The following is a 22,954-nucleotide window of genomic DNA, read 5'->3' on the forward strand; positions in this document are numbered from 1 at the left end:
CTTGTTTAGTTGGTTTTATATGAATAATAAGAGCTTTATTTTTTGAGAGTTTCATGCAAAGTTAGGTTTAGGTTCTAGTTTCCCCCCCCCCCCCATAAATTAACTGACTAAAAAGGGTAAAAAAAGACTCTGGAAATGGAATTGTTTGGAAGAATAGCCTATTTTTCTTTCGATTATATTTCTCCTACAGGAAAGGGGGAGGCACAATATGTTCTTCCCTACTTAATTGTGCTATAAAAGTATTAAAAGGGCAGAGGCGGCGATTGGAGCTTATAAGTGGGGTGAGGGGGGGGGACAACTAAAAGCCATAAGTCTTTTAGCAGCAGCAAATGTGGAAAAAAAGGACAAAATTTTGTTAGGGCTGGTTTTGAGAGCATATCAGAAGTAATTGATGTAAATATAACAACTTAACTCAAGATTTTCTTAAGATTTTGATGAATTATGTACACATTTAACTTTTCCCAAAGAAACACCTCAAAACTTAAAAATTGAGGATAACCAGTACAAATAGTAGGTGAACCTCCCCTCTGTCTTGGGGCAAGAGATGGTACTAGCTGTTAGGTGCTGCTATACAGCATGATTTAGAAAAATTTTTTAATGAAAGCCTACTTAGAACCTTGTCTTTAAACTCATTTTACTCAAAACTTGAAAATATCCACTTATATCCTTTTGCTTTTCACTGCCTCAATTACTTACATTATTTAACACAAAGTATTTGGTGAAGTCACAAACGCTTGTTAATAATTTCATAAAACAAGTATGGTTTGTTTAAGTAAAACAATTGATTTTCTAATATCTTAGCAATGAATACATAAACTAAAAGTTACTGCCCATTTTCCTAGAGAAGGCACTCGACTCCTCCTTCGTCACGTGGTATCCAATGATTCTATTTCCCTGTTTTAGGCAGAAGGTATATTCGGACCATAGCATTTTGTTGTAAAAGCAGCAGTTTTTAAAATGTAAGAATAACTAAATTGGCAACAGACAAGTGAAGCAAGTGATGTAAAGGACACTAAGACTTTTTTGCACATTAAAATGCATGCTTAAGTTAAGGTTGTCTAGTTGTCTCATTTTCAAGGGCATGGATATGTTTATCGATCACCCCCGCATAAAATGGAACTCTGCGTTCGAGAAGACATGGTGAAGTGCCTTCTCATGAAAAACAGACAATACTCTTTGTACTCAGTAATGTTTCATAAACAGATATACAAAGTAAAACAAATAATTATGTTCTGAAAATTTTGACATTTCGGCTTTTTTTATTATTTCTAGTTTTGGTTTCTAAATTGAAAAACAAAATAAATTAACCAAAAAAAAAAAAAAAAAGTCAAATGGTGGTTGCCGCCCTCCCACCCCCCCTCAAATCGCGGCCACTGTGAAAGCGATAGACAAAAGCAGTGGTGGTGCTTGGTGTGTGCAAATAGTGCAACTACACTGGTCCTCGTGGCTCTATATATAAGGACCCCACAAGAGCTAGCACCAACACTGGACAATTTAAACATTATTTTGTAGCGACTTAAAGTTGTAGAATAGAGAGGGGGCCTCTAAATTATTGTGGGCGTTAGACCTCGCATTTAATTAGTCGGCCCCAGGCAAGTAACATGCTTTTTGATGTTGTAGTCTAGGAGAAAATGAATGGGAAGGTCTAAAGTAGTAGAGCGGTCATTTGTATTGAGCAAAGTTGTTTTAGCAAAACCATTTGGGTAATATGGGGGTACAGATGGTAATACTCAAAGAAAAAAGACTTCTTTATTGAAGCAGACTGACCTGTCCAAGGGTAAACGGTGTATGAGCCAAATAGGACAAAATCTTAGTATGCTTACTCATTCAAATATTATCTGTATTGATTGATCAATGGTTGAATAGAAATAGTTCTAGAATAATTATTATTTCCTTTTAGATATCTTAATTTATACTTCAACTGTTCTCATTCCAATTTCAGATTTAGTTTGTATCGTGGATTGCAGCCTGTATTGATAAGTTTGTGCTGTTCCAATTTTGTCTACTTCTACACTTTTCATGGTTTGAGGAGATTAGTTCAGTCTAATCAAGTTGGTCATAGTGCTTTAGGAGATTTGGGTGTTGCCAGCATTGCAGGTAAGAAGTTACTTCTGTACTTTTGTAACTTGTTATCAGTATAGTTACCATCAGTGGCATAGCCATAAGGGTGATAGGGGGGCAGAACCCCCCCCCCCCCCATGATCCCCAAAAAATCATTTTTCAGTGGAACCTGAAGGGTTCTGTTTATGAGCTAAAAGATTTTTATTTAATATAATAGCTTTTATGACGATAAAAAGCTTATATCTTCCTGTTTTGCGCAACATTTTTTCTCTTGGAGACAGGGCTTTTTTTCTTATGACGGCAGTATTGATCATATATATATATATATATATATATATATATATATATATATACACAGTATAAGTGTATAAACTTCAGGGCATGGCTTTACTTTAAACTTCAGAAAAAAATTACCCCCCCCCCCCCCCAAGGATTTTTTCTTGCTACACCACTGGTTACCATAGGGTACTGCCGTACACTCTCAAGCATTTTTTCGACAGATTATGTATATAACCGCATACACATTGTGCATAGTGGATTACTGGGAGTATACCCTCAGAAGAATTGATGGGAACATCATTGCTTGTTACTGATGTTGTGAGCTTAAGATTCAAGTTATTTTGGATTGTTATCAGATAAAACTGAATCTAATGACTTTTGGGTTGGATTAAAAATTTCACCTTTACATTTGATATAAGTAATATATAAGTGGAAGACAGTGGCGGCGCGAGAGCAAAAGTAGACGTCGGCGATGCAGTTTTGCGAGGCCCTTTTAATCATAAAATATTTTCAGACAAATCATTGAATTCACGGAATTAATTTTTGCACTAACTATTGGCACTTATAGTTTCCAATTCACTTAATTGCTAGGACAAAAACGTTTCGTGACTAGTAGCGCAATCAAAAAGTTTTTTTTTTGGTGGTGGGGGGAGGGGGCGGCACATTGAAAGAGGAAAAATGACCTGATAGAAAGGTGGGTCCGGGAGTCCTCCCCCGGAAATTTTTTTACATTTTTAGTTTGAAAACGCCATTTTAGGCTTTCTTTGCTGATGTTAGGGGAAAAAATTTACAGAGGTCTCGGTGAAAATTTCTAGAAATTGAAGCCTTAAAAACGCAATTATAGGCCGTTTTTATTGACTTAAAGGGTAAGAGAGTGTCCCAGATCGATTCTTTTGTTTTAAAAAAAATAGGTCAAATTCTCGAAAATTCTCGAAATCGAAGTTTCGAAAACAGAATTTCAGACAAACTTTGATGATTTTACGGAAAGGGAGGGAGCTCTTCCTTTGAAAAATTTTGAAAATTATGCTTCTAAAAACTTTAGCAATATTTTATATTCAGGAGCCAGTCCACCTAAACTTTTTTGTTGATGTAGTTTAAAAAACCTAATTGCTAATGATGTAAAAGAAAGGCGGTATGGGGACCCTTGCATGAATATTTTCTGATATTCAAGCCTTAAAAATGCGATTCTAAGGCCATATTTTGTAATATTAGGTTCGGTAATTTTTGAAATTCAAGCTACAAAAACACAATTTTAAGCGATTTTCGATGTTGTTTAGTATTTGGGGGCTTTAGCTTTAAGCTGAAAATATCGCAAAATTTAAGATCTCGAAACGAAATTTCAGATGCTCCATAATGCTATCGGTGCGCGCGTGTATGGAGGGATGTGTGTTCGGAGGAGCAGCATTTTAAATATTTTTTAATTTTTCAACAAGAGAAAAAGAAAAGAAATAGAACGGGGTGGGGGGGGGGGGGATAGAGTTAGCTGATTAATAAGCTGTAGCTAGTGAATATTTTAAATTCAGGTTCCTACAGAATTGGGCCCCGCATTTGCTAAACCTGGCTCTGTGTAGTCTCCGCTGCACGCACTATTTTGATTACTTTTGTGTCTGTTGCATTTAATAAGAGCTTCAATTGAAAACATGGAAATTTCTTAAAACTTTTGAGAATTTACTTCTGAGAATTTTGCGAGGCCCTATCTGCGCGAGGCCGTCGGCAGTCGCCGACGTCGCCGACGCCTAGCGCCGCCACTGGTGGAAGAATCTAAAAAATTATGATGTGTCCAAACAAAATTAGATATTTTTGGATTCTCCCAAGAATGACTAAAAATGAGTTTCTGTTACTTCATTTTGAAGTGAACAGAAAGAGGAAGAAAAAAGGGTATATATAACTTTTTTTGTTGTTGTTGAAAACATGATCAAATCGGGGGAAACCTTTTAAATCAAAGTTTCAGTGCAGTTATCAGTTAAACCTTATAAGTATATTCTAAGTAAATTAAAAATGTTGCAATAACAAAACTCATTGCCTATAGCTTTCTTGATTCATAAACCATGTGACTTTTGTTTATTTATTTTAGATTTAAATTGATACCTTTTTTTTTTCTTTCTTTCTTTCTTTTTTTTTTTTTTTTTGGTAGCTGTCTTATCATCATTGAAGTATTTATTTAAAAATTGTATTTTGTGCAGTTTATCAGCAAGATGGATCCAGAAATAATTTCTGGAGGGGCATAAAGTGGCTCTCTTTGGCAAAATTTTTATTTTTCAAACGTTTATAAGATATTTTAAAACATTTTTAAAGATATCTTAAAATCAATTTATAAACCAAAGTACAGAGAGGTATGTACAAATTTAATACTGAACCCTTCACATAGTTTCACCAAGCGTTGTGATAAATAGAAACTTTGTTTAGTCATGATAATAAATGGACTCATAATCTTATGTTGGCATTTTAAGAAATTTTATAAATATATTTATGCTTTTCCCATGGGAATAAATGTTAATCTTTATTTTTTTCTCTCTTTGAGCACATCCTTGGATTAATCAAACTATAGAGTACCATGTACTTAAGAAAATCATAGTTTGTAAGTTTTATAAAAGTGTTCAGAAACTATTTCTTTATGTATTTTAAAGTAAGTGATATTTTGTTTTCAAAACACAGTTGAGATTACATTCTGTTACCATTAATGTTATAGTTTTGGTAAGAAAGTTTCAGGTTTTTTTTCTTTCCTTTTTCGCTCCTTATGAGCTGAAATAGAAGACAACATCACAACTTAATAAGGTATATATATATGTGTGAAAGATTGTATTTATATGTGTTCATTTAGTTTACATATCCGCACCTTTTGACAAATTCAATCCAAAATGAGCTCAGAATTCAATAATATTCTAGACTGGAAAACGAGCAAAGTTCGACCTCAAAAATTGAAATTAGTTATTTATTTCAATTATAAGATAGTTTATGACAGTAGGTACTAATAGGTACTAATCCTTTAAAACTTAAGTACCTAGAAGCAAAAGAGTGTGCTGGAGATAACTTACTACAGTTACTGCCTCTTATAGCATTTCGTTCTATTTCTGAAGATTTGATTCATCAAAGTGACTGATTTAATTACCTGGCGCTCACTGTAATACATGTGGTAGGAGAAACTCTCATCTGTTTTTGTTCAATAAATGCTAATAGTAAAGTATGGAATAGTATGGAGTTAAATACAAGAGATGGTATTTTCATTGAAAATACCATGCCTTGCCTTCAATTTTCGAGTTGAACCGAACCATTGCTTCGGTCACTCGTCTAGTCTGTGTTAATTCTACATTAGCTACCAGTTTTTTGGCTCTCTAGGCTTCCTTAACAGGTTTTCCACCTTCGGCTCAATCACTTCCTATGCCGGGCTGATGAGTGCTAATAAGCACGAAACTGCAGCCCTCGGCTGGAATAACTGAGCTGGCAGTGTATTTCAAGTAAGAGATGGTAGTTATGCATGATGGTAGTTATGTATACACAATGATTCAGAAGAAAAGCATGCATTTAACTCATAACTTTAAAAAGTCCTATTGCATCCCATTGCTTCTCACTGCCTCAATTGCGAATAATTTTGAATGTAAGATTAAAAGGGGGGGGGATCCATTTTTCTTTTTTCATTCCCCATTAATCACTGTCAGCACATAGTAACTTGAAGTCTTTGGTAACAGTAGCTTTCTTGCAGTTATTGCCGAAGTAGATTTTGTTTGTCTGCATTGACTATGTGCTAAGCAAAAAGAATCAAAACTAAATTTGGTTCACTGGTTGATTTACAAAAGAGATTAATAATGACTTTAATCTTTTAAAAATGAGTTAATGTTTTATATAACTTTATGTAAGCATTTTGGTGTTTTTTTTAAATTTCTTGATTAGTCCTGAAAACACATTAGTCTATTATTTTTCTTTAATGTTTTTAGGTAATGTCAGTTGCTAACCTGACATCTTTGTAGATTTTCCCTTCCTGATTTTTGTAATTGTTCTTTCGGAGAACTAGGATCTCCAGAACTTTATATTTTCGACGTATTCGACGCAATCATGACCTTTCAGTTACTCAAAGCACATTAATTACACTTTTACAACATCAAGCTTGCATAAGACTCTACTCATTTTTTCTTCTATTGTCTAAAGAAGGCTTCATGTTTCTAGACGTTGACCATAGTAAGATAAAAATATAAAGTATCTGCGTTAGAGATTAAAACAGTTGGGAAAAAACGGAAAATTTCCAAAAAAAAAAAAAAAAAAAACGGAGAAACCCATTTTTCCTCCAAAGAGATATATTTCCACTCCGGAAAAATTGAATTTTTTCAACTTTTCAGGAAGTTTTAATTGAAATTTTTAGCAAAAAGTGATAAAATTGGAAATTTCTCGTACTTAAATTCTGATGCTGTATCCTGCCCCCCATCCCCTCCTTGTACATTAAAATACTGTTTAACTTTGCTAATGCAAGTTGTTGTATAATAATACAATTTGCAAATAGATCAAAAAACATTTAATACTTTTTGCACAAAAAATGAAACCAATATCCTTAGTGAAAAATTTGTTTTTCTTCTTCATGAAACAAACAAGCATAACTTTAATCACAGAAATATGTTTCTGCTAACTGTGCAAATCAAATATGCAGGGTGCAACAAACAAACCTGGACAAGAATTTTCCATCTAACTTTATTAAAAATAAATACGGTTACAAAATATAAAAAGTAATAATATGAGAAGATCTTTAGCAATCAATAAATTTAATTGGTTTCAAACTTTCAGCCTTTTGCAGTAATACAGAGGTACAACTACTTATTGAAATTTTCATTCAAGGCCGCAAGTCATTTAGTCCTATTCCCTGTAATCCTATTCCCTATAAAAGCAATTGGTTTAGAGAGTTCAAACTTATGTGTAGTTTATGGTAGATCTTTTACTCTCAAATAGGACATACAGTGTAATAAATTGGATTGAGGTCTAGCTAGTAGAGTGTCCACTCTACAGATGTACTCATGTCAAAAACGATGCGCCTTGCACCACTTGTCTTTTTGGCCATATGAACTGGAATGGAGTCAAATCGAAATGTCTAGTCTACATTGCTGTGCTGAAGTGCAACAACTTCTAAAATGTCCTTCTGGTACACTTTTTGATTCATTTTACAGCCCTCATCCACAAAAAAACAGAGTTTTTTGTCGCGTATGCTGATTCCAGCACAGACCAAGCCTAACTTCGGACTTTGGCAATGTTTAACATTTTCTAAGGTGCTTGGAGTGTTTACAGACCAAATCCTATCTTTCTGGGGGTTATGAGTTGGTTGAACGATAAATCAGTGAAAGGTATATCTTCCATCGTGGACTTGCGACCCATCTCAAACGTTTCTGGAATCTTTGAAGTCGTACAAATTTGTTTTCTTCTGCAAAAGCCTGAACTTTTTGAAACTCGTAAAAATTCTGTTTGAGTTCTGTTTTTGCCCTTAGTCGTCCTGATCGGTCACAAATTGCCCCCGTCTCATGAACAACTTCTCTCGTAGAAATCCAAGCACTTCACTTTTGGATGACCTGACGATTAACGGAAATGTTCACTGTTCGTTTTTGTACGCTTCCTGGACATCAACTATCATTTCCAAGCCGATTGAAGCAGCATACTGATTCAAATACTATTTACCGAGGCACAACAAGCATACAAACTGTCGTTCTACTAGGTTAAGCAACTTTAAAATATCTTATATTATAAATCAGGGACATATATTTTAAATTATTTTCTGATAAATTGAGGGACAAAAATAAATAAAGACACTCCTTAAAAAGAAGTTAGTTTACTTCCATTCAATGATACAAACTTTGTCCGAAATTTTTTGCCGCACTCTGTATACTGCCATCTTAAGTAGGGGAATATAGGGCATAGTCAAATAGCAGAGCAAAGTGAAATGTTCAAATATTTACTCCGCTTTAAGCCCCACCTGCCTAGCAATATTTTAAATCTGTAGTAACACATGTAGTCTATTCCAGTCAAGAAAAAATTACCTGTGAAGATCGAAGAATACGATAATACAAGCAATTTTCAAAAATTGATACGCATATTGTAATATTATGTTGTAAATCAAAAATTATTTTTGTTATTTTTAAATGATTAAGTTATTGTTATTAATATTTTAAATAAGAATAGAGACCTATCAATATAAGGTGCAGTATTTATTTGCTTAATATTAAGCTTATTTGTATTTTAAATGCTTTGTGCAGTTAGTCAAGTGCATGCGGGACAAATTGGATGGGGCAAAGTGAAACATAGTTCATTTCATTTACTTATTCAATCATTTATAAAATTATTTACGTATTAGTTAATTAGTTGTTCCATTCACATTCTTTCATTTAAATATTCCCTTATTTGTTCATTCATTCACTATTTGTTTTCTTCATTTGCTATTTTATTCATTCATTTATTTTTTGTCAAAAATTAACTTGTTTATATATTCATTTACTCGTTCATTGTTTCATTTTATTTTCATTTCTTCATTAATTCTCTTATTTACTCATTTGTTCTATCAAAAATATCTTTGACAATCGAATAGAAAATATTTCATCTAGAAAAAGATTTTTTATTTTTCACTTTGCCCCATGAGAAAAACAAGGGGAAATTTTCCACCTTTTTGTAAAGGTACAAATTTACTGTAAAAATAAAAAATAATGTTTCAGTGCAAGTTTTGTTACAAAATATAGTGTTCTTTCTTTATGTATCGAAATTTTCAAAACAAATTTCCAATTTGTTCATTTTTAAAAAAGTAAGCGATCTTAACCATTTCACTCTTTGCCCCACATTCCCCTACTAAAGTGGAATCTGCAATTGAGCTCAAACTGAGATATTGTGTTTTAAAGTTTGACTCATCTATACATTTGATTCAGCTGTATTTTTTTCTTTTTTTTTCCAGAATTTTATTTTAAAAATAGTTTTTTGATCAAATGATCCTAAAACATTTTATTTGTTAAGTAGAATACGAAACAGAGAACAACTTGGTTACAATAACTAAATTTTGTTCAAAAGTTCAGGTATGACTACTTTTACTACTGTGCTTAGTATGGCTGTATAGTTAACTGAAATGTTCAGCTTTAGAAACCATTACGCGGTTTTTGTCTGGGGTTTCTGTTGAAAGATAAAGAAAAACCAATTTATTTTTTGGACTTGGACTGGATTGAAAACAATCAGAAATAAATAGCTTTCAATTTCAGATAATAAAGTTAAATTGCAAGGGAGAGAAATCATACTTATATTTCTTTCAAGCAATATCAATCATGAAATACACCGCCAGCTTAGTCAATTCCAGCCGAGGACTTACTGAAAGTATCAATCATGTTTCAAAGTCAAAGTCAATAATTACTATTATTATTTCAAGTTTCAGTGGTAATCTAAAATATAAAACGTATTTGTTATGATTATATGTGTTTGACACATCTTACCGATTGGTTCAACTGCGATTTGATTTATTTCTGGTATTTGACCAAGAAAGCTCTCAGTTATAAAACAAAAACAATTATAAAACTTTTTTTTCTAATTAAACTTACCTTTAATGCCTATTTCTGTCAAGCAGATAAAGAAGATGTGTGGATTGCATATATTTTATAATGCTTAACCCTTTATATGTTCCAAGAAAAACAGAAGCTAATAAGAAACCCTATTTTTAATTATAAAAAAATCAATTTTTCCATTCTTTCCAAAACCGGAAGAAAAACGGTTTTTTTCCACCACTTCAAAATTTCTGGAAATTTTACATCTCTAATCTTCACACATAGCTCAAAACTATCTGCAGGAATGAGAATCAACATGCAGTGGGTAGGTAAAATTTTTAGTAAGAAAGTGCGCTTTGCTTTCAACCATGTATTCGTGAAAGCAATAATGAACATTTTTCAAAAATGTATCTTCAAGTTTTGAAGATAATCAGTTTAATATGGATATTGACAATTTTTAGCCAATGCACATATCTACAACAAATGTATCTGCATAGCATCAAATGTACCCACACACAGCATGCATGGGTGCGTCTCTATTATCTAGCTATGGCATTGACTAACACTTTTATATTTTATATTTGAAATTTTAAATGTTGTTTCTATTTAATAATAGTTCATTTGTCTATATTTCATTGCATTATCTTCTAACTGATAATAACTTTCATGTTTTTATTGCAATATTCTCATATTGCACTTATTTTATTTATTTTTTATAAATTGTAACAAATATTGATGTTATTTTGTTCATGTTTTGTGTGATTAAAGTGTCAAACTTTTAACTGATAGGCAGGTTTTTTTTCTTTTTCGTTTAAATAAAATTTCTCAGGGATCTACTTGCTCAAATTTATTTGAGCATTTAAAACTAATAAACCAAACAATCGGCATGTGTGAGGGTCTCTGTGAGTGTCAAATGCTAGTATGACTAGAAGTTATTAGTTACTGTCAAAACAAAAGTTAAATTTGTACATCGTGTTTTTTTTAGAAAAATTTTAAGGTCTGCATTATACATTAAAAGTTTTTTGAACCTTATTGAACTTTTAGGTGTTATAAATGTGTTTCTAACTACTCCACTCTGGGTGGCAAATTCAAGACTGAAAATGCAAGGTGCCAAAATATCTAATGAAGATCGAAAACGTTTGGGAAAACATCCTGAATATGAAGGATTAATTGGCAAGTTTTCATTGATGTATCATTAAGTATCATGTATGGTAAAAATCCTCTCCACTTTTTTAAATGATTACATCTATATAAAATAAGTAAAATAGTATTTGTTAAAAGTAAATTTCACTTGATCTGTGTAAATAGTGAATCTGTATCATTTCAAAAAAGTAAAGATTTAGTTGTAAAAATTTGTAAAACAAATTAATTAACTTAAAATTTCATGGGTGAACTTTTGCATATGTTACGGTTCCTAAAATATCAAAAGTATTGTGATCAATATTATTATCCTATACAGGTGCATCTATATAAGTTTTCATCCTTATGTATTGGTGTATAATATTTTAAAAATAATTTGCTTTAGTAGAGGTATGGAAGGTTACTTGACCCATTTCCTGCTCAGGCCCAAAACCCTTAAGGTATTTTCACTTGTTGCAATTGACGGCTGCTGCACCAAAAAAATGGGGGGTGAAAAGAAGTGTGGGTTAAGAGGTTAAGGCTTTAAAGCTGTTTTTTTTTTTTTTTTTTTTTGTAAAATTGGGTTAGTATAAATGCTTTTAGCATTACTGATTCTTATGACCTCCAAAAAAGGTGGAATATGGCCACAAAAATCAGTTTAGATAGCATTATAGACTTTCTCCTTCCAACATATTCTCCAGACATGCAGAAACTGATATTGCACAGTAATACTTACAATTATTATTATTATATTTATTTATTTTATATATTCGTTTATTTTAAATGGTTATTGTGTATATATTTATATTTTTGTTTACTTAGGAGCTACCTTAATAAAACATTAAAAAATAAACAATTAAAATGATTACATACTTATTTTCAGATGCACTGATTAAAATTAGCAAAATGGAGGGCATATCTTCATTATGGAGTAGCATGGTACCATCTTTAATGTTGGTAATCAACCCAGCAATTCAGTTTTCAGTGTATGAAGCTTTGAAACGTGAATTACCGAAATTGTTAGGAAAAAATGTGAGTACCTGTATTGATTTGTGTTCCATTTTTGTAATAGGAATTTCAAAAAACATTGTAGTGTTACTTTTTCTCTAACCAAAAATTACCATAGTTAGGTGACAAAATGTCTCATGTATCATTGTTTTTGGAAAGTGCAGAATTATAAGATGTGCAGGAATTTTCCTTCTTGTAAATGTATTCTTCATTTTAAGCAAAACGTCTTCGTTGGCTTTGAAAGCTGTTGCATTTTTAAACAATTTTCTTGTGTCGGCTTTGTTTTCATTATTTCATTGTTGTATTCAAAGTAAAGGATATTGTGTTAAAAATGGCTTAATTGTTTACATAAGTTGGCTGTCAAAATTATCTGTTTGACAATCCTCATCTATGCCTTGAATAAACCCTTATCATTTCTAATGAAACAATATTGTTAATTTGTTTTTTACCTTTGAAAAGTGTCATTATTTAAAATTGCTTTTCAGGCAAAAATTTTAACATTGATAAGTTTAACTTTGACCACACTTGGTTATTTTTGCATCTTTGCTTCATGTATAAAACCTTCACAATACTACAATAGAAATGTTAAATGAATATTTTAAATATCAAGTTATTGGAAATTTATATGTTTTATTGTGACCATTTGTCTAATTTTCATCTTGTTAAATGTTGGTTTTTATTAAATCACTTTGATTCATCCTTATTCTTAAGCTGCTATTGCAGTTGATGATATAAGTAGAAAATTTTTAGAATAAAATACAGATGTTAAAAAAGCATTTTATAACAAAATTAAACAAAGTATGAACTAAAATTTAATTTGAAGCTTGCTTTTTGGAAATAATTTATCAAGTATTGTGATATATTTTCATGTTTTGCATGTCAGTTATAATTTCTTTGAAAAAGTCTCACCTTTAACTGGTGTTTAGAAGAGGCTTTATACATATCTTTGGAAATTCTTCCAATATTTTTTCCCGAGCAGAAATTTTGAAATGTGTTTTACTAAACATGTAGAAAGGAAAATATATATTCCAAATTGTGCTTTGAATGTAAACATGGCATTGTTATTTGTTTGTTATTTTAGACCTTAAATGCAGTTGAATTTTTTCTACTCGGTGCAATAGCCAAAAGTGTAGCTACAGTTCTTACTTATCCTCTACAAATTGTTCAACAAAAGCTGAGAGTAAGTATCAAAACATCAAATCAAACATTCTTTTTTGTATTTTTGTATTGTATTATGTTTATTATATAAATTAATGTAAATGAATTATGAGCAATAATTTCAAATTCATGGGCGGATTTATGGGGGGTCAGAGGGGGGCAATGCCCCCCCCCCAGTTTTGGGAAGACTTTATGTAGTAACAACACATTTTCCAAAAATTAAAAAAAAAATCATTATTTTTTCGTTTTTGAATAGTTCAGAAGAGCATGGGTGAATTTATAGGGGGGGGGGGCAGAGGGGACAATGCTCCCCAGTTTTGGAGGAGTTTATATAGTAACAACTTATCTTCCAAAATCTTATAACAAAAAAAATCATGATTTTTTTCTTTTTTGAATAGGAAATTAAAGTTTATGTTTTCTTTTAAACTTAAAATAGCCGTTTCTTACAAAGTAACAAAGTTTGAACAATACTGTACAAGTGTATAATCTACTACTCAATTTCAGAGGCTGGAAAGTGCAAATTATTGATAGGTTCTAAAATCCTTGAAAAGAATTGGCGCAGTATAGCCTACAAGGGCTCTTGAACCAAAACCTAATCTAACCAACCAAACCTTGAAAATAATTAGACAAGTCTTTGAAACTCCTAAGCAAAGTGTGCTTTAATTTTATTTCTTATCAAGTGTATAAATTAAGAATTGTTCAAATGGGTAGTATGTTACTCTCTTGATACCTATTCTCTAAATCTGTGCACCATTTCTTTTAAAGTATTAACTTGCATCACAAAGCACTTTTAAAGCGTAAAACTTAAAAAAAAATATTATTTGCCTATTATTTCCAATTAACCCTTATAAGACTTCAAAATGCAGAATTTTATATCCATTTTAGATAATTTCCTCCGGGGGAGTAACCCCCGGGCCCCCTAAAACTGGAGATATTCTATATCCCTCTTAAAAGGGAGCACTGCGTTACTCTCTTAATACCAGCCCCCTCCCTTTTAAGGTCAATTTAAAAAGGACAGCATGATTACACACAGTAATGAAAACGACGCATACAAAAGTAAAGAATGGCCTTACGCATCACAGAAAACAGACAAAAACATGGGAGGGGGGGAGGGCAATTAAAAATGTTGCTCCAAAAAAAAAATCCTGCCCCCCCCCCTTCCCCCCAGGAACTCAGTCCTAAATCCGCCTATGTTCAAATTTCAATCAGAAAATCATTTTACTGCGTCGGTAAAGTCTAATCAGAAGTTGAAACTGAAATATAACTTTCCTTCCAATAAGTAAAGAGACAATTAATTGTGTACTGATTTATATTTTTTCTTTGATCTTAGTCTGTGACGATTTATTTTAATTGTATTATTAAAATCAAAGGAGAGGAATAAATTCTCATAAAATATGAACTATAAATTTATCTTGAAAGTTAAAAAAATACTTTGAACATGAAATATTTGAATAAGGACTACTTTTTTCCCCATACCATATTCCAATTACTGTCAACTCTATCAAATCCGCCATTATAAAATCCATAATCATCCAAAATCTGCACAAGATTTGAGATGACAATGAAATTTGAACTAAATGTTTATTAAGAATTTGATGGACAAATGACATCAAACCAAACCCAGTGGCATGACAGCCCATGGGGGGCCAAGACCTACTGAGCCTATCTCAGTCTTGGTAAATAACATAATCAATATTAAATGTTAAAAGATGAAATCATTTCATAATCTAGCTTTAGATTTAAGGTTCAATTTGCATAAATATATAAATTAAAATTCATCATAACTATTTTTTTGTTATGTTATGCTTTACTGTAGACCATAGGACAAGTTTCATTCCTTTAACCTAATTGGCAAAACTTTTTTTTTTAATTGATGCCATGAAGACTCATTTCACCCTTCACATTTTATCTGATTTCTGGTCTGGAACTATATAATATGGTTTATACAGTGGCACTAAAAATAAAAACATAGTTAACAGAAATCTCAAACAAACTCTCTAAAAGTTGAAAAAATAAACAAAAGGCATAAACAAAAATTTCATTTGAAAAAAAAAATTTTAGAAAATGTTTATTGAGTATTATAATATATTTTTCTGTTTCACATGTAAGAAATGATTTCTTTGAAAATAATGGTGTTCCTTTTGAATAAATGTGTAAGCAAATCAATGACCTAAAATATGCAAAATTCTTAAGTAAGGATTTGATGAGAGTCGACTGTATGCACATTGCACATGGGTTTTTTAGCCTGAAAATACTTATCTTGATGAAGTAAATTAATATTATTTTTAAAATGCTCTATTAATCATTTTAAACCTTAGCTGAGGTTTTGGAAATTATACTTTTAAAATGTGCATGCAGTCATTGCAATTTATGTAACACAAAAGATGTTACTCAAAATAAAGGTAACAATTGCATTCTTCATTAGAAGTAGGTTGAAGAACTCCACATTGCAGATTCAAGACATCTACTTACTGCAGTCTTAGACTTTTGCTTCCGTGAACACTGAGCATTTTAACAAAACTTAAGAGCCAAATACTAGAAACAACCAGAGTTAAAAAAACAAGAACAGCATTTTATTTAAAACCATTGAACTTCTGACATTACATACAAAAGCAGGGGCGGCAAATAGGGGGGTCAAGAGGGGGCGGTGGCACCCCCAAATTTTTTGAGCAAAATGATAGAAAATGGGTGAATTCAATTTATACAAGTCGGAAATCAAGATTAATTTTTAAAAAAAATCTCGCTGGTTCTTCAATAACTATTTAATAAGCTCGACACATTCTTAGGCTAGAAAAAGTGTTTTACGTTATTGGGATGATGACTTAAAAATTCATGAAGTATTTTTCGGCCTTTTCAGAATATAGAAAACTGATAGAGAACCATGGTTAATTTTAACTAAAGAAGACATTTCCTCATATATAGGCTAAATATTTCCTACTTGTGTGCCCAGTGTAACGATGGTATGTCCAATATATGAGAGGCTAGTGCAAAGTGGTGTGGCTGCATGGTTTTCACAAGAAAATTCCTTGACATTTTACATTCACTTTTACGCTCATTTTTTAAGTGTATATTAATTTAATGAATGTTCATCGCTTTCTTTTGCTATAAACACGTTTCATCTGCTCAATGCATTATATGCTTTCATAGAAACTTCTTAAAAATGCATGTGATTATTGAATTAAAGAAAACCTATCAAAAAATACCTTTTATGGGCCCCTATAACTATGCAATCTCGGGGTAACACAAGATGGTCTTCAATAGTTAAAACCATGAAAACATTTCTCAATAACTTCAAAGAAGTGATTTGACAACTGGAAGAATAATTGCAAAACGATTCTTTCCATGGTGAAAAAAGCTCATATGCCCTTTAGCATGTATGACTTTGTTTGAATTTTTATTCAATTTGTTTGTCTTGAGGAAAGTTTTTTGAAAAATGCATTACTCTATCAAACCATTTTTAATCCGCTACTCTTAATTTTCGGACTATTCAAGTCACAGTTCAATCTACAATTGATCTGTGCACCATACTACCCTAGTTCAGTCTACAATTGAAACTGAAAATAGATTTTACATATATGTATATTTCAATCAATCGTGAAATTTTTCAAAAAATTCATCCTCCGAGCCAATTTTAAAAAGGCGCAAAGAAAAAAAAAAGAAAAAAGTGACAAAAATCCACATGATGACGTGAAGTCAAACATTGATTTTTTAATATTTTGTATGAAGTAATAGATTCAATTTCAAATGAAATTAACTCAAGATTTGATGATAATTATTTTTCTGTATGTTTGGCTCTATATTATCAGGAATTGATTTTGAAAACGAAAAATAAATTGTTTCAATTACGAGTAAGTTTTTAGCATGAGGCAAGAAAAATTACAGGCAATTTTCCGAAAAACTGTTATTACATCCAGAGACTGCAGTTTCGTCCTTGTTATGGACTCATCAATCTGGAATAGTGAATAACAGAGCTCGAGGCTGATGAAATCTCATTGAAGCTGAGAGCGCCGATGTGACTAGATTATTCAATGATGAAAATTAAACCCCTCACAGTTTTTAAAGTTGCATGGGTGGTTTTTGAAGAGTAAGATATAAAAAGTATTTTCATAAATAACTTTGTTACTTCAATTATTTTTTAACTATTCCAATCAGCTCAGCTAGTAGATAAAGATTTTTTTATGTCTCAGGAGGTTAGAGAATTATTTTCGAAGCCAAAAATCGGCAAAAAATTCAAACGAAGTCATACATGCTAAAGAGCATGAGCTTTTTCACCATCTTCAATTTTGCTGCATTGGAAAAACAGCACGACACTGGGCACTGATAGATTAGTAACACGATTACCTACTCTTTCATGAGTTTCAAAAATCATGTATTAAAACTTTTCCCTAAAGGTATAAGAACTTTAGCATAGAAATATTTTGTATGATAACTTGTTAGAAAGTGAATCAAAATTTTAATTGTTTCCAAACACTAATTTTTATTCATATTAAACCGATTTTATGACCTCTTCTTGTTAGCTAATGTGTGTTTGGTACCGCACTGTGGTAATACATATTTAAGAAACTCGACCCCCCACATGAATGCTGAAATGCCGCCCCTGTACAAAAGCACACATGCAAACTGCCTCTTTTCTGGCAGTTTTATACATTGAGATTGAGAACATGTCGTTGCCACTAAAAGTTCACATTGGAAATAGTTCAAGTACTTACAAACATGAATAAATTAACACAAAAACAGATTTTACCTAACGGTGACTGCTGCCATGCAACCAACCCACCTACAGGGAAATCTTTCTGAAAACTAAACAATTTCTTAAATCATGTTCCAGCAAATGTTATGTCTCTATAAGGCGAAGCTATTTAAATAGTTTTTATTAATAAAGGCTCAGCATTGAATTTGTGGGGAACATTTCAATCCATGTGATCTGGTTGTAGTGTTAGATTCTCACAAACTGTTTCCTGTATTTATGTTATCAATTATGTGTATATAGTTCAGCATAGGCAAATTAAGTTTACTGAAGATACATTTCATTTCACTCATTTTAATATAATACTGCTTGTACAAGGAGTAAAAATGTAGTTATGTACTGTTTATATTGATATTTTCTCCCCTTGTAGTATGGATCTCAGGAGCTAAAAAAACTTGCTACAATTCAAATTTTTGCTCATATCATTAGGTAAGTATCAGACTAATTTTTTTTAATGAATTCAAGCTACCTATTAAATTAGGTATGGTGAATCTTAAAAAGTGGGCTTAATTTTAAGAGGTGATAAGGTACAGCTGGATGATTCAGAACTGCATAGCATTACGGGATCAGAAAGGCATTCTTCATGCAATAGAAAGCGTCCTATGAGGGTTCGATTATACAGAGGTTTTCTATTTGGGTAATGCAAACAAAGAAAGTTACTTTTAAATGATAAAATCAACATTATTAAAGCAAAAATTGAAGAATTGCTCATATACTTGTTTTGTGGTTGCAAGAAACTCCTTTTCCAATGTAGATAAAGCCTTTTGCTTGTGACGCTAAAAAAGAGCTTTAGTCATAGTTTTAGCCATTTTTTTTAGCTTCACCTGTATAGCACTGTAAACATTTTTGGTTACAAGCATATTGATTACACTCTGTCGATGTCTTTATCTTGTGTTTATAGATGTTTTACAAAAGTTTCACTCTTTATTTTGATTTAATCAATATTGCCTTAAATTTGCTCTTTATTGCATACTTTCCAACTGCTGAAAAAGTTCCCTATCTGTGTAATTTACTTCTCATTGTTACTGGTTTCTTGAGAAAAACTTGTAGTGTTAAAAATCTTAATTCAAAAGTTAATTGATACTAAGAGTAAATTTAATATTTAATGTAGTTTTATTAAGCATACTATGGCAGGCTGTTTTAAAACATTGAGACAGATGAAAAGTTTTAACAGTGTGAGTAACCTGAAACTGATCTTCACTGATCATTCAGTTTTGAATTCTTAGAAATCGTGTTCAACTGATATTGTTTTCATCATTCCGTATTGCTGTGAATTGAGCTCTTAAACTCTCTAGGCCTTCAATGGGCACTTATCACTTTCAAGTCAAGACAGTGAAATCTAAGAAGGAAAAAGAAAAAATAGAAAATTAATATTTTTTGATGCTATACACAAATTTTAAATTTATTTAAAAAATACCCAGAAATGTATCTTTTTTTTATCATGCTGAAGTAATAAGGATGGTTATTATTACAAAAATCAGAAATATCAAAAATGGACTTCTAATTTTTTGTTTTTCCACAATTCTTGTAATTCTCTCCAAGCAGATAGCTTAACAGACTGATGTTATGATTTGGATATCATTATTTCAGTAGAGAAGCCGTTTTTGTAATACCTTTCAATTAAATGAATCAATTAACCAACATTTTGAAGCACAAAGACTGCAAATTGCTGCAGACTTATGTTTGGGTGTTACAAGGAACACCCTTTTCAACGCAATGAAGTGTGAGCTGAAATTTTAATTTTGGACAAAAGTATTTATTTATGTACATCTCTTATTCTTCTGTTTTTCAATCAAAACAAAGTTGGTTCCTTTTGTAGCAGCTTGATACTTGTGGGATTTTTCTACATTCATGAAAAGTTGGAACTTCAAGCAGTTATGTTGTCCAGGGGCCTAGATAAACTATCTTAGGGAGGGAGGAGTCATGCTTCCCCTTAACTAACTTACACTTTTGGGATACAAAAATTTTTTTGAAAATGCTTGAATATCAGTAAAAAGCACCAAATCGACCAGGAATAAGGCACCTTATGGGGCATAAACGTTACAAATTAATTTCATAAGCAGTGAAAGTAAGTAGTGTTTCAGATATTTAATTTCAAAAATAATTAATTGAAACAAGTGCCAAAACTGTTTACATTTTATTCATAAAGTGTTTAAACACAATGTGGACGGCTGCTATTGTAAATGGTCTCAGGGGGGGGGGGGTCAAGATTACCATTACCCTCCCCTTGTTTGTGCAAAAATGGTGTAAGCTTGCTGGCATAAAATTAGTTTTGAACCATCATTGAATGAAAGATTTTCTCAGAATATTTTTATCTAACATTAAATAGATTAGATAATTGTATAAGCCTTTTAATTCCAGCAAATAATTGTTTTGATTTTAAATGCTTGTCTAATTAAAATGTAGCTTGTGGATATGTGAAATTTGTGATTTATTAATTCTTAGTATTGTGCAATCATTGTTTTATTTTCTTTCTAGAACTAGTGGTGCTAGAGGTTTATACAAAGGACTAGAGCCTAAACTACTGCAAACTGCTCTCACAGCTGCTCTTATGTTTTTATGTTACGAGAAAATTGCAGCATTTGTTTTCCATATTATGGGTATAAGAAGGACATCTTTACGAAAAAGCCATTAAGATCTTATATGTACAAATTATTTATTGCTTATGTTATTTAAAATTGAGCCGTTTATTTCAAAAACCAGTCAAGCAACAAAGTTTCTAATTTCAGAAAACATTTATTTCATCACATTAAATTATTCATCACTTGTTACTGAAAGAAATATGTATTCATTTCAGTTTAAAATATTGTAATCCTTATGTAAAACTTTTAAAATAAGAGTAAAAATGTTTTGTTGTACTTTTAGAGCTTGTCTCTTGACTGGGTTTTGAAATAAACAGTTCAATTGTTGAATGCTTGCATTGCATAGCAAACTGAAGTTTTGGATTAAACTCCAAAACTTCAGTTTGCACTTAAACGTGCAAAATACTTTCTTTCACAATGTCAAAAACTTGATACCTATTGGTTTTAGAAGCTTCCCAAATTAGTTGGTAAATTTGATTTAAGCAAATGATGTCCAGCAAAATTAAACTACTGTGACCTCTTACTTATACGCAACCAAAGGGGACTGTAAATTTTAGTACACAAGTGAGATTCGCGCATAAGTGAAAAACCCAAAAAATAAGCTTAAATACAATAAGTTAACATCAGTTATACAAATACTACACTACTAATAGTAATGAATAAATATGCAAATAATTTCCCTAAATGCATTGTAATTTAATAAAAATGTAAAATATGAAGTACGTTTTGTCATTTTTTATACACTGTACAGTACCTAAGCGAATTCCCCGAAACCAAAAAAATGTCGTGTGATCAGTGCTATAGTCTAGTCTACGAGGATGCAAAAGATCCTCGATAGGCCATGTCAGTACTTACCGATTGACCACGACTTTTTAGTGACGTCAACCTTTTCGTTCTTGACGTTAAGCCGTTCTCCCTCTCGATGTCAATCATAAGACTTAATTCTACCTCCAATTGTACACTTGTGTGAAAAAGAATGCATTCTTGGAAGAATCCAAACAATGGAATAAAGACGTGTAAGTCCATTCCAAGAGACAAAGAAAGGGCACAAAACTTTCGTTAAGCAAAGCTTGAATAGGTGATTTAACTTAAACTTGAAAAAAATTTTATGGTGCATAAGTGAAAGTTGTATTTTAGATTTCGCGTATAAATGAACAAGAGTTATATTTGTTTTCCTATATCTCTGGCCGAAGCTCATGAGGAAAACGAGCATAAGTGAAAAACGCGTATAACACAGGTGGCGTATAAGCGAGAGATCACTGTAATAAATAACCTAAATAATTGATTGGAATCTGCCATTTTAGCTTACTTAAAATTTAGAAAATAACGACTTGTCAGCGGTGGAAATCTCATAAGTAGGATATCCTACCATTCAAAAAGCATTTTAAAATAAAAGAAACATGAAGTTTTTTTAATCAAATCTAATTAAAGTAAGATAAATAAATACCTTTGTGTTGAACAGTAAAGTAAGAAATAACAACATCAATAAAGCACAAATTGCAGATGTCTCCAGACACGTGTTTCGTTGTTACAGGGCTGGCTTTTGTCGGATGTCTTTTCATCCATAAACTCATTACTTTTTGCATTGAAAAAGGCATTCCCTGTAATGACAAAACATGTGTTTGGAGTAATCTGCAATTGTGCTTTTTTGACGTTATTTCTTACATTAATAAATAAAGTAATTTATAGTAATGCATGCTGGGAATGTTAGCATAAATATGTTATTAATGAGGTTTGTGTTAAGGTTATAGTTGATATTTTGTTCTGTTATTGATAATGTAAAAAAATTTTGGAACTAGAATGTTATCCGCTTGTTCTGTAATTTAGATACCGTGCAATGTAGCATTTCTGTTTATTATATTATGCATTGAACAAAATAAGTGTTTTATAACTGATTTTTTATACATGTTTAGAATATTTTAAGTTTTTTTATATTGTTAATAAACATTACTACTATACGTTTTGTTTTATTTTGCTCTGTGTTTGTAAATTATTTTTTCATAGTAACCTATCTTAGTTAAGAAGTTAAGAGCAGAATGATGATTTGAAATTGAAAATAAACATGCGGTCAAGGAAGAAAATCAAAATCTACCAATCAATCAAAAGTAATGAGTGTCAATTAAATTTTTTTTATGAATTTTCTTTAGCAGAAATGAGCAATAAAGCTCAAAGAGCTAAACCAATTACTGCCTCTAAAAGCTTTAAAAGAGACCAGTAGCTGAAGCTTGGCTGTCACCTGAGTTCCACTACTAAAAGTAGTAGCTTTAATAGCCTGAAATATAAAAAATAGTTGCCAGATGCACAAAATATTTTCTTCATATTTCAGAAAATAAATCCGCATGTGGCCCACAGGCAATAGACTGGGCTTTACTATGTTAATGCTACAATCTATATAAATAAAACAAAGACTATGTGTGTATATATATGTGTATGTTCCCTATACAAATCCACAGTTTTTGTTGGATCTGGATCAAATTTGGGAGGGAGGAACTTGGGCACCCGAGAACGAACGTAGG

General features: G+C 31.6%; 1 protein-coding gene across 1 annotated transcript; it reads left to right on the forward strand.

Moving 5' to 3' along the window:
* Positions 1–1,942: 1,942 nt before the first annotated feature.
* On the forward strand, positions 1,943–22,385 carry LOC129216150 (peroxisomal membrane protein PMP34-like; the record flags this gene model as incomplete). Its single annotated transcript, XM_054850309.1, is given in 6 exon segments — positions 1,943–2,097; positions 10,869–10,997; positions 11,827–11,975; positions 13,033–13,131; positions 18,227–18,285; positions 20,335–22,385. Coding segments are annotated over 6 exon segments (748 nt in total), but the record flags the coding sequence as incomplete, so codon positions are not given.
* Positions 22,386–22,954: the final 569 nt, after the last annotated feature.

This window comes from Uloborus diversus, chromosome 2, assembly GCF_026930045.1.
Source record: "Uloborus diversus isolate 005 chromosome 2, Udiv.v.3.1, whole genome shotgun sequence".
In the NCBI taxonomy this organism is placed as follows: domain Eukaryota; kingdom Metazoa; phylum Arthropoda; class Arachnida; order Araneae; family Uloboridae; genus Uloborus; species Uloborus diversus.